We start from the raw sequence: 12,931 nt of genomic DNA, 5'->3' as shown, positions 1-12,931 counted from the left end.
CCATCTAGAGCAGAAAGTCCAGTTCAACTTTTCTGTGCTGACAGAAATGAACTATGTATCCAGTAAGATAACACTAGCTACATAATACTACATATAACTTCTGAACATTTTAAATGTGACTAGTGTAAGGAACTAAATTTTAACTTTTATTTAACTTCAAATAATTTTAAAATGTACATATGGCTCATACCTAATGTGTTAGGAAGCACAGGTTAAAATGTATGGCTAATTCTGGTCAACTGTTTTTATTAGCTTGAGTTCTGATCAAAAGTACCCAAGAGACTCTGGTTTTAAGAATTATGATGGCATTAGTTACAGTTGCCTATCACATATATCAACCATGCTAATCAATTCCTGTGCTATAAGGTAAAAAGCCCAGAAACTCCAAGCATATACCATGTAAGAAGTCTCTTGTTACTGAGTAAAGAGGAATTTTGTTAAAAACAGCTCACCCACCAAGATGGCTCATTGCTTTGAACTATATTTTTTTTCTTCTATTTGATTGCCTGGGTTATCAACAGGTGTCGGGGCAGGGAGAGAAGGAGAGGGGGGAAATGAGAGAAACCTAACCAGATTATTTAAACACATTCTTTCATGTTTATCATAAAGTCAGCTATTAAATGACTTCTAAATCTGCAAGCATTAAAATAATCACAAAAGAAATGACAGTAAACAAGGTATATATCAAAAGAGTTCGTTTTTTAAAAAGATAATAAAGCTATTATGCTATGGAAGCTACCTAGTCCATGTCTCAGTTCTTACATTAAGCCTCTGTGGACACTAAGCAGCAGACATTTAGAAATAACAGTGAAAGCTTGCATCTAGGAAGCCTTGCTAAAAGCAGCTGCAGGCTGAGTATGGGCCTCCAACAGGAGTTTCATACCACAGGGGCTAACGTGTTGATTCCAAAACCATGCTCCTAAGTGCTCTCATTTCTTCAAGGTTTTCACTCAGTAGTTTCAAGGACTCTGGTACTTGAAGCTGTGTTTATGGACTACTGGTATTTTTACATATATTGGAAGTCAAAAAATGTTGCTTTCATAGCAAATATCTTGGGCAAACTTAACCTTCCAAGCCTCAGTTTACTCAGCTGAAAGATGGATAAAGTTGTATACCCAATGCATACAATTATATATAAATTCTTCATTTGATAAATACATAATATCCTTTCAAGTATAAAGAACTGTGTTAGATGTTATGACACTTTCAGTTACTAGACAAGCAGAATATTAAACTTACTTGCACAAGTAATATTGTAATTATCATAGTGGAACAGATCACTATGAGAATGTAGTATAGGAAAATTTTAATATTTCATTTTTGTTATTTTAATTATGTGTGTTATGTCAGTATTTGAGTATGCACACATGTGTGTGGGTGTCCACAGAGTCCAAAAAAAGTCTCCAATCTCCTTAGAGTTAGAGTTACAGATGAGCCACCTGACCTGAGTGCTGGGAACCAAACTGAAGTTCTCTTCAGGAGCAGCAAGTGCTCTTAATTGTTAAGCCATCTCTCCAAGCCCAGTAAAGGGAAATTTAGCTCATACTTGGGGTCTGCAATCACTTGACTAGTATTACTAACAGACATATAGAATTTTATAATTTAAGCACATATAAAACAAGTGTTTAAAAGAGTTCACATGTTATTTAAAACATTTAAATATTATAATTTGAGTTTTCAGTTATTTATCCAACACATGATTAATGAGCATCTTTCAGAGTAGGCACTTTAACAGAAATCCCTACCTTATGGAATTCACCTTGCATTCTGGTGTATAAGACACACCTAGCACATAAATTAAAAAATGTGATAAACATTTGAAAGGAAGGAATAAAGTGGTGTGAAAGACAATGTAAAAAACAAAGAAGCAAAATCATTGTTTTACGCATCAGCTATTCTAACTGGCTACATTCTGGTTATGTTCCCTTTAAGAACTCTTCTTCATTCTACTTAGATGTGAAAAGTCCTTAAGAGAAATAATAGTGATCAATGTCTTCAGGTTAGAAATTCTACTCCAAGATTACTGTCAAAACAGTTTCATGGTGCATATGCCCTGTAACTTAATATATCCTAACAACTTGTGATGGTCATTTAAGTACCACCTGATGTCTTAGTGCTTATCTTTGTGTACGCATCTGTACTTTTAAAATGATCTTTGGGATGGTTAATCTTAATTATTAACTTGTTTGGACTGAGAGACACCTAGGAGCTTATTAAAGCATCTTCCTGGGCCTCTAAGGAGGTGTTCCCACAGATGAATACATCATAAAGGCTCTGACCTAATTAATGACTTAATCTATGGATAGACTGAGACTGTCAGCAGATTCCTGGGAAGTGGTCAAACGGTAGAAGATGGAGTCTAATTAAGAGGCTGATTACTTGGTATGTTCCTTTGAAGGGTTTATCTAGTCTTGGGTCTCTTTCTGTTACTCCTCTTCGCCTTGTTTACAATGAGACAATTGGTTTCCTCCCTTCCTTCTTGATACATCTGCTTTCCCATAGACCTAAAAGCAACAGGACCAGCTGACCATGACCAAAACCTCTGAAACAACAACTCAAAATAAATCTCTCCTCCCTTAAATTCTCTTGGGTATCTGTCTATTATTTATTTAACTTTTAATGTTTTTATTAACATGTGTTAATTATACACAATGTGTTTCATTAGGATTATATATATATATATATATATATATAAATAAAATTTTGGTCATATTCATACCACCCTCTCTTGCTTCATCATACTCTCAGGTTTTAGTTAGTGATAAAAGTCTGACTAAAATGGTCTTCCTAGGGAAAATACCAAAGATGAGGATTAATAGACCAACTGGATATTTTAGGTTTTGACACAATATATATTGCTGAAATATCCTCTACAAAGAGTAGTCCAATTTCTACTACTATCATAAGTACATGAATGAAGATAGGTTAGATTGTATATACATTGTATACATGTATAAAATTCTCAAAGAATAGATAAATAAAATAAAGTATATAAGTATGTATTGCATACCTTTGCTAAAATTATATTTTGACAGTTTCTAGCTTTGGATTTTTTTAAGACAGGGTCTCACTTATATAGCCCAGTCTGTCGTGGAGCTTGGTATTTATCCTAGGCTGACCTCAACCTAGCAGTGCTACTGCCTTAGCTTCTCATGTGCTAGGAAATTTGATAAACCTCAACAGTAAAAAACAAAACAAAATGAAATGAAATGCTAATATACTTTTTGGACAGTTCTTTGATTACTAATAAGGTTGAAGATCTTTGGAAACTTAGTTTTTAGTTTTTTGCTATCTTTCTGCTAACAAGCATTCATTTCTTACAGAGTCTAAGGTCTATGCAAACATTAGCCCTTCATCTATATCATTAAAATGCTTGTCTCATTCTGTAGGGTTTGCCCTATGTTTCTCCACCATCCCTTTTATGGCTTCTTGTTTTTTATACCACACTTTGCTTATATTATAAAAAATATGAAGTCATTTTTTTCTTCAAGAATGTCTCCAGTTTTTTTTTATATGTAAGCACTTAATCTTTTTGTAATTTAGATTATAAAATAAATGAGGCAACATCTGGCTTTCCTCTTTTACTTTTTTCCCTAATAAATGTGCTCTTATATCACCTACTAAATAAACCATCTTTTCTCCATGGATTTGAAATCCCCTTGCTTTTGTATTAATTTTTTATACATTCTTAGATCTATTTCAGGATGCTATTCTGTTCTTCTCATTAATTTGTCTATCTCAGCATCAGAAACATTGCTTCAAGTAATTTCATAATCAATTTAAGTAATTTGCTTGAATGGGTTCTTTTAATAATTCATACTTTACATACTATGTGTTCTTGGCATTTTTCAGATGATTATTAAATGGAGGCATATATAGTTCCAATAAAATCCAGTTGTCCTAAAATGTTAAATAGTACTCACAAAACATCATCTAGAACCCTTTAAAATTAGATTGATATTTTAATGGATCAGATAAAAATAAATCAAACCAAAATATAACTTCTGAAAATAACTTAATTGCATTATTAGTGTTTCTCAAATATACCATAAAGAAACCTCTTAGCTAAAAGCAAAATTTCAAGTGGCAGCTCAGCTCCCAGAATCAATGCACCAAGAGTTCATTAATATACACTCCAACCATCTGGTTGGGGTTTTAAAAAGTTCATGCACAGAGAAGTATGAGTGAGTTAGTATGTAGAGCCTTCCATCAAATGCCTCAAGACTAGAGCAGAAGCTTGGGTAAAACAAAGACCACACATTTAAACAAAACCCAAAACAACAACAACAAAAACCTCACAAAACAAAACCAACCCAATTACACCAAACTAAAACAAAGCAAAAAAGGTTCAGCTGTGTCACTGAAAAACACTTTGAGGAAAAAAAGAAAGAAAAAGAAAGGTCACTTGAGGTGCTGTTGTAATAGAAACATCTAGAGCAATGTTACTGTTCTTTTCAGGTAATGAAGAAGAGGCTTTGCTATGCTTTCTGTAGAGTTCAGGCAAGGACTCTGGGGTGCAAAAGGTCTGGGTTCAAGAGGCTTCACAGGCTCAGAATCATCAAACTTCCTCTAGATGGAAGCTTACGAGTTTCCTCAAACTTTTGGATACTTGCCTTGGCCTCCTACCGCAGCACTGCACTCTAACTACCTTGTATTACCACCACTATATATTAAAAGTCACTCAACACAACCACAATTTTATCTGCAAAGCCTTCTGATTTTCCTTATCTCCTTTATGCTCTTTTCACACTCATCCTGTCATATCACTGTGATGAGCTACTTAAAGTCGATGGATGAAGGCTGTTTATTCAACTCTCAATTGTTAAACACAGTGCCTTGAAGTTTAGTGCAGCCTAGTCAAAGGTTTTGGATAAATGAAAGCAAGAAAGAAGCACACAAGTCCTACTTCTGTCCTGGACTAGTAACATCACATGTGGGCATTAAGTTTGGCCTGACTCAGAGAGAAAAGGATAGTACAAAGAATAAAAATGGTGACTTTGTGTTAAAGATCTGAAAATATGTCACCTGTGAATCAACGGAAGAAACAATCCATTAACATTAGACAAGGTAAGAAATCTCAGTCATTTCCTCACCCATTCTTCCAAGACTTATTTACAGTATTGTGCTGGGCACTGCAGATACAACCATGATCAAAATATTGCCCTCATTCTTGTGAGCTTCAGTCTAGTGAGGGACAGAAACTAAGTGATCCATGGCAGAAAGGTGTGGTGAGGGCTGCACTTGGAGAGGTGGAGGGTGCTGTAGGAGCACGCAGAAGGTTTGTGGAAGGCTTCCCAGAGGCAATAACATTCGGGCTCCTAAGTATAAAAGGATAAGATAAGCAGGAGTCAAAGCAAAAGCAAACTGTTTCAGAGAAAAGTTTCAAAAAGAGATTATAGACTGAAAAAGTGTGGGTATTAAAGGACTCTTTATATTACATGGTTAATATAGTCAACACAATAGGACCTAGAAACAAATTTCTGGGCATGTCTGTAAAAGTTTATCTAGATTAGGTTAACTGAGGTGGAAACACACGCACAAACTGTAAACACCACCATTCAAAGGGTTCCAGAGTACATAAGATGGAGAAATTTAGCTGAATAGAGGCATTCAACTTCCTCTGCTTCCTATTGGTGGAGATGGTAGCTGTCTGAAGCTCCTGACACCACTACTGCCCTGCTTTGTACATACACACACTGTTCATGAGTATGAACTCCAACTAAATAAACCCTTCTTTCTTCCTAAGTTGCTTTTGTCAAGTATTCTGCTATAACATCATGACAAGGAACTAATTCACCATGTTAAGAAGAAATACAATACTCATGTGTTTAGGGGGCAGTCACTCTAGCTGCATTGTTACCTTGGTGTAGGTGACAGTGGCTGCACTATAAAAGTGGCAGAGAAGCAGAGAGAAGGCATACCTGGAGCTGCTATCTAATAACCAGAAAGCAGACTCTCTTCTGTATGGCCCAAAGTTACAACATGTAACAGAAATTATAAAGAAACATATTTGGCTCAACAGATACCTGACTAATATGAAGCTATTTACCTGAAGAGGCAATTAAATTCCTAACAATTTGAGGTGCTCAAGATATTCAATAAGCAATCTAAAGTGTCAAATTTTGAAATGCTACATCCTACATCAAAGCAAATAATAATTATTACTCTTATCAAATCTAGGGTTTTAAACATGCCAGGCAAACACATTATCAGTGAGTTATATCCCAGCCCTCCAAAGCAGATTATTTTAGGGTCTTTTTCAGAATGAAGGCTTTGGAAGTCTTTGACTCTCAATTCTCATGGGAAAAATAGATCATGAAGCCTTAATGTATATTGGAGAATACACCTGTGTCACCAAGTACTCTCATAAGGAAAACTGTACTTTCAAATTATAAAGTCCCTTGCCAACTGATATCCTTCATGTAAAATAAGTAGCAAAACTCCTTGTAAACATACTCTTTACAACATGCCCAAGGCAGCGAAGTGAACTACAACTGTTAACATGAATTCATATTAGCAACAAGACCAAAATCAGCAGCAGCTAAACTGTGCCCCCTTTGCCTGATGATGTTAGATTAGCTCAGCATCTCTGTTTCATGTTCATTTTAAAGATGAGGAATTATCTCAGAAAGATTAATTTGCTTGGAGTAGAGAACAAGAATTGAACCCAGCCTGTCTGACTCCATGTTCATGGTTTTCCCACTTACACATTAGTGCCATAAAAGCTTGAGGAAAAATGTAAAGAATTAAGTAATATCTATTACTTGTTCACCAAATCCCAGATACTTTGCCCTTCACCATTTCACTTCATTCATTTCTTCAACCCACATTCAAAATGCTTCATTTCAAAGAATGTCAAATTGTACTTAACGTGTGAGCTCAGCTGCTGAGAAGAATGAAAACATTACGGTCTCCAGTATAAAGGAATAGGCAATGTTTATGCTGTCTTCACTTTCATTAACTCATGGGATCTTCCAGTCCTATGACCAGACAAGGTACATTATTATTCCCACTTAACTAATGCTAAAACTAAGGACCAGAGCCACAAAGTGACTACATGGCAGAGCCAGCTCTCAACAACTAAAGAATTCTGCTGGACTCCTCCTCTACTCTTCTGTTTTGCTGTTTTCTGTATCAGGATTGACAGAAATATCTTATAGGAAGAAAAGACAACAAGAACAGAGTGGATAGTTACTATAATACTGCTGAACACATGGAATTATAGTAACAAAATGTATCAAAATACTTAAGCAAATATATACACTTATGTGCTACCCAGGACATCACAGGACCCTAAGAAACTGACTGCTGACTGAGAACCATAAGCATTAGTTTTATTCCTCAAATCTTGGTCCTGAAATATACTATGCAAGATAAAAACTAAATGCAGTATCACATCTGACTTGTTACTTAAACTGATGTATCTGTGCTTTTCTGTAGTTTATAAATGAAAGATATCATTATGTTTAATTTTGGCTCAACATATCCTATTAATAATTTCCTTTAGAAAAATCGCACTAAATGTATTATGAACAATGGAGGTTTGCTTTAGCGTGAACTTGGTAGAGTTAATTCCAGTTTGGTTTGGCTTCCTGTTTTACCTGTACCTTATATAATTAACCATACTCCTTCCCTTTTTGTTATCTTGGTCTGTAACCTCCTGACAAGTAGGACTTGATATGATACCTAAATTAATTACATGCCAATTAGGCAAACAGTGATTCCTGGATTACAAAACAAAGACACATGGAGCTCTTTCCTAGTGGATTAAAACTACTTACAATCAAATCCCTGGTCTAGTAAGTCACCTTAATTAACAGAAAAAGAAAAATATCTTACCTAGCTCCAGGATGTCAACAGGTTCTATTAAAGAAAACAAATGTTAAACCATAGGTCATTAGGTAATACAGACTGTAACAGAATGATAGAAAGTTAAAGTTCTGGTACAAAACAGGGGCTTAAAAGTTTATCTAGTACAACTATTTCATTTTAAAAGAGCTTCTTAATAACTGCAGAAGCATAACATTCAATCTTGCCTTCCTTTTAAGCCTAAATGAATAAAATGGAAATGCAGAGGCCAAGCAACTGTGCCTAGAGCATTAACACTAATTTGGGATTATTTATACTCAGAATCTAGGTTTCCAGATCAAAAGAAAATAGATTTCTTTCGACAGACACCTCTATACATGATAATATATGCTTTAAATTTAAAGAGCCAGTTGGTTATAAATGTAGACTTCTAAGAACAACTTTTATGGTGAGAGACTGAATACAATTTTTCATGCTAAATATTATTTTCTTACCTTGATATTGAGATGCAGACTCTGACAAGTGACCATACTTAGGTTTTTTCACATCATTCCAGTCTATTATTACAGAAAGAGATAAGGATATGTCATGAGGAAAGAAAATACAAGATTCAGTACTTGTGGCAGCATGAATTAGTAGTTCTTAATAAAATGCATCTCAGAGATTTCACTCTAAGGAAATAATACAAATACAGAAAAAGGGTTTATTTGAAAAGGTTCAGCTTTTCTATATAATAAAAAAAAAGGCAAGTTGTTTCAGGATTTGGTATCTTCCCTGGGTTCAAGCTTCCTTTAGTTAATTCTTTCCCTGGTATGCTTCCATTTCCTCCTTGTGGAATGGGAGTGTTTATTCTGTGCCAGTGTACGTTGGAAGTATAGAAGCTGCTTATAGGTGTTCACAGTTAAAAGACTGCATGAGTCTTAGAAAAGACTGCATTTTCACCTTAGATCTGTTCAAGACTAGGGGATTTTTTAAGTTGGACTAAATGCATTCTGCCTTATCAGATTTCCACAAGACTATGGGACAGGCTTAAAGTGATGTATTTGAATGTTAAGTTGGCAAGAGATAAGCCTTTTGAGGGTTATTATTGTCAACTTGACTAGATCTAGGATCACTGAAAATTTCTAGGAATATCTTTTTGGTTTCTAGATTGGTTAGAGTTAGAAGACTCTCCATCACTTCCAATAAGGTGATATCACTCCTTACGCTGGTTTCCTAGATTGTATAGAAAGGAGAAAACAACATCAGTGTCCTATGATTATTTGGAAGTTCAAATTAAGAACTTCCAGGTAAGATGGCAGATTAGAAGCTGCATCTGCACAAGTAGATGGATAGAAGATAAAGTTGACAGAATAATAACTAGGGTTGCTGCGCTACAGCTTTAAGACGGTCCTGCTAACTCCCTTACTTGCTGACAGAGGGTGTTTTCTGTACACACCAGCAAATGTCTACAAATGGACCTTGACTATTCCTGCAGCAAGTAGGCTGCCAAAGCCACCCCACTAATCAGCATAACTGTCTGCCAGGAAACTACTACAGGAGCAGCATAGGAGTTCTAGAGAGAGGCTCTAGGCTGTGAACCAGAACCTGAGAGAGACAGACAGACAGACAGACAGACAGACAGAGGAAACAAACTCCCCACCACCACCCTTTTCAAAAAACAAGCTACACAGAGTCATATCAAGTATGCTGTGGGACCTAACATAGTACTCTGTCAAAATACAAAAATACTCAGCTTTCCATATAGTAATTCACAGAAAGCCCTACCTATGCCAACTCGATCCTCAATTCATTATCTAATGTTAAGACTATTAACTTGCTTGGGAAGAAGACAGGGCACATATCTAGATGAAGGAAGGCTTAGGCATTTGTGTATTCATTTTATTTCAGATTCAACTAACTTCTACTATACCCATGTACTAAGTCAGTGCAAACAAACTCATATATATCATATCAGGTATTATCAGTATCTTTTTAAAGGTGAGAAATTAGGATACAGTAACGATTGGTTGGGGCAAGGGCAAGGAAAGATAATAACATTCTACAAAAAAGTGAATCCACATAGAAATGGAAATACTTAGTTGGATACCTCCCTATTTGGTCAGGAGCCTTCTAAACTCCTTAGAATAACAAATACAGATTTTTGCCACTGTTCTTTGATGCCCATCAGAATCTGATGGGAAAATCCTGTAAATGTAACCACATAGTTACAGAACACAGAGAACTCAAGCTGAAACTGCACTGGGAGCTTCCTTCCTGGGGCTAGCTTTCAATGTGTCAGGAGGTGCCATGCAGGCTGCTGAGGGAAAAAGAGAAACCTATAAGTCTTACCCAGCTGTGAACCCTGCAAGGTACAGTAGTGACCTACCAAGATAGTCATGCAGCGGCTTTCTGATTTGAGGCACATCCACAGGAGGCAACCTGTGCCTGGTACCATAAACCTACTAAAGAGCCATGACCAGGGAGGGCATAGGCCCTAAAGGGAAACTTACAAGTCTTTGCTAAGTGGACAAGTTGTCAAATTGCCTTCTAACTACTAGTGTTTATACCCACAGATTGGTATTATTCTCAACTTTTGTCAGAGAAACTTCTAATTGGTGCTGGAAGCAGTTAATGCAGAGATTCAAAAATGGGTAACGTGCCAAAAATAAGCAACTGCGTTCTACTACTCTAAATAAGACACTTACATCACTCCTTCCAAGACTCAAGGAACATTATGGAAGAGAGGGCAGAAAGTAAGAGTCAGAGGATGAGGAGGTATGATGTGAAAAAAGTCTTAAGAACACAACACAGCCAACATACCAATGAACCACAGCAGCTGTGGTTATCTGAACAAGACTGGGTCAACCAGCATTTCATCATGGACAGGTTCATGAGGCCTCACCCTTTACCTAAGGGACTATAGCTGCTAGTGAGAGAAGTGTCATTTTCTTCAGTGGAAAGTTGCCCATACTACAGGAAATAACCCCCTTCTTATGCTCATGCAAGCACAGAAGACATGAAAGTAGGAGGGGGAACTTCTTAGGAAGAAAAAAGGATTCAACAGAAGAGGGAGGGAGAATATGCAAGGGGAACAGGGGTAAAATAGCTAAAAGTAATTCTATACATGGATAAAGTTGTCAAATAATAAGGAAAATAAAAATAACATCCGTAAACATGCTTATGTGGGTCTATTCATTCAGCAGATAGTCATCATCTGCTATTTAGCAGTCACTACTCCAAATATGAAGATCACTGAATAAAGCGGATAAAACCCTTGCCCCTTGCTGGGCAGTGGTGACACATACCTTTAATCCCAGCACTTGGGAGACAGAGGCAGGCGGATTTCTGAGTTCGAGGCCAGCCTGGTCTACAGAGTGAGTTCCAGGACAGCCAGGACTACACAGAGAAACCCTATCTCGAACAAACAAACAAACAAAAACCCATGCCCCAGTTTATAGTCTATGATGTGCTCACCAGGGATTTAAAAAATATCTTTTTTTAATTAGAGGAATCTTTTCTTAAAGATTTTATTTTTTTTACTATCTTTTCAGATGTATGTGTGTGTGCTTGCTCATGCAGGGTTCCACAAATATGTGTGTGCATATGTTTATATGTGTGTGCAGGTATGTACATGTGTATGGTGTCTGTACACGTGTACCTGGGTGCCTATGAAGGTCAAGAGAGGACATCAAATGTGCCAGGGTGGTTTGGTACCCATGGGGTGAGGTGGGGGAGCTCCCCTTCTCTAAGGAGAAAGGGAGAATGGGAAGAGGGGAGGTGTGGGGTGGGACAGTGAGGAGGGGGGCATTCTGTGATTGGGATGTAAAATGAATAAATAAATTAAAAAAAGAAGGCAGCAGATCCCCTGGATCTAAAGTTACAGGTGGCTGAGAGTCACATGTCATAGGTTTAGGATTCAAACTCCAGTTCTTTGGAAGAGCAGCAAGTGCTCTTAATTGCTGAGCCATCTTCCCAGACCCTTATTTGAGGTATCTTGAAGAATATTCATTGCAAGGAGGCACATGTCAGAAACTTTTAGATAATGAGACTTGGCCTGTGGTTAGTCATACCCTAAAATAAGCAAGTAGAAAGGCTGGATGAACACTTACTACCAAAGTTTTTAAAACTTTTCAAGCTGAGAAGGAATATACAGGTTGGACAAGCAAAGTAACTAAATAAACTATTAAGATTCTAGTAAACATAGGAATTCTCTTTCATTAAGCATCAAAGAACATTTGGGCACTGACAAAGTAGCGATGGATACATTTTTGTATGTCTTTGTGTCTAAGAGTATGTATGTGTCCATCCTGCTTATGAGCTACTAATCTGCATAGATTATGCCTTATCTTCTGTTCTATTACATATATCTGATTCAATGAAATAAATGGATGGAGAGAAAAGCAGTGAGTCTTCATATTCTATGTCATTCAATTTGATACTGAAATTAAGTTTCAAACATTATTTTCAAAATAAATCTCTAAACTGTCTGCTACTTCCTTATTAAAATTCTACTCATTCATGCTTAGAATGAAAACTCACTGACAACACATAGGTCCCAGCTGTGTGCTATGTAATGAGAACATAAAAAATATCAAGACGTCCACTTTTTAGTTTAGAAAAGGGGGAAAGACACATAAACACACACATTAAAGAGTTGTAGACATTATATTAAAACAAAGCATGGGGGCTTGAGGCAGACATGAGGGAAGAGACAGTTCTATAAAGGAAGGGTGAAAGGGTAAGAATGTAAGGGAAAGTCGATGTTCTGTTGAGTCTTGGAGCTGGAATCCTGACAGCGAAGTAAAGCATGTACTGAGTACATTGATGACTGAGTACTTGCAATGTGCCGCAATCACTGAAGAGGTATGCGCACAGTTTTGTGTACTTTCATTAACTGAAATTTAAAAAACTGACTGTAGCTACTAAGAAGACGTTTATGTATATTTGAGAAAACTTTTAAATATATTTGGAACAAGACTTGATAAGTGAACTCGCTTTTCCAACTGTGATCCTTTTTTTTTCTTTTTCAGATTTATTTTATGTGCATGAGTGTTTTTACATGCATGTTTTTACAATGTGAGTGCCTAGAGAGGTTGTGAACCACTATGCGATTACCAGAAACCAAACATATGTCCTCTGC

At 36.5% G+C, this 12,931-nt stretch overlaps 1 protein-coding gene across 6 annotated transcripts in view; it reads right to left on the bottom strand.

Annotated features, from left to right (window-relative positions):
• Scmh1 (Scm polycomb group protein homolog 1) overlaps positions 1–12,931 on the bottom strand; it is a 117,195-nt gene that overhangs the window by 69,104 nt on the left and 35,160 nt on the right. For 2 of the 6 annotated variants that reach the window (XM_029539678.1, XM_029539681.1), the window contains exons 1-3: positions 8,304–8,366; positions 7,840–7,863; positions 5,094–5,318 (exon numbers count right to left, since the gene is read on the bottom strand). Coding sequence is in view for 2 of the 6 variants with exons in the window: in XM_029539681.1 (XP_029395541.1) it covers positions 5,094–5,097 (4 nt within the window). In the remaining 4 variants the exon portion in view is untranslated. Of the gene's footprint in view, positions 1–1,745; positions 2,596–5,093; positions 5,319–6,871; positions 6,981–7,839; positions 7,864–8,303; positions 8,367–12,931 lie in introns of those variants that run through there. The other 4 variants (XM_021200169.1, XM_029539677.1, XM_029539679.1 and 1 more) reach the window with 3 other exon arrangements.

Source organism: Mus pahari, chromosome 6, assembly GCF_900095145.1.
Source record: "Mus pahari chromosome 6, PAHARI_EIJ_v1.1, whole genome shotgun sequence".
In the NCBI taxonomy this organism is placed as follows: domain Eukaryota; kingdom Metazoa; phylum Chordata; class Mammalia; order Rodentia; family Muridae; genus Mus; species Mus pahari.
Note: the sequence above shows the minus strand (reverse complement) of the source record. Positions and strands in the feature narration are given on the sequence as shown.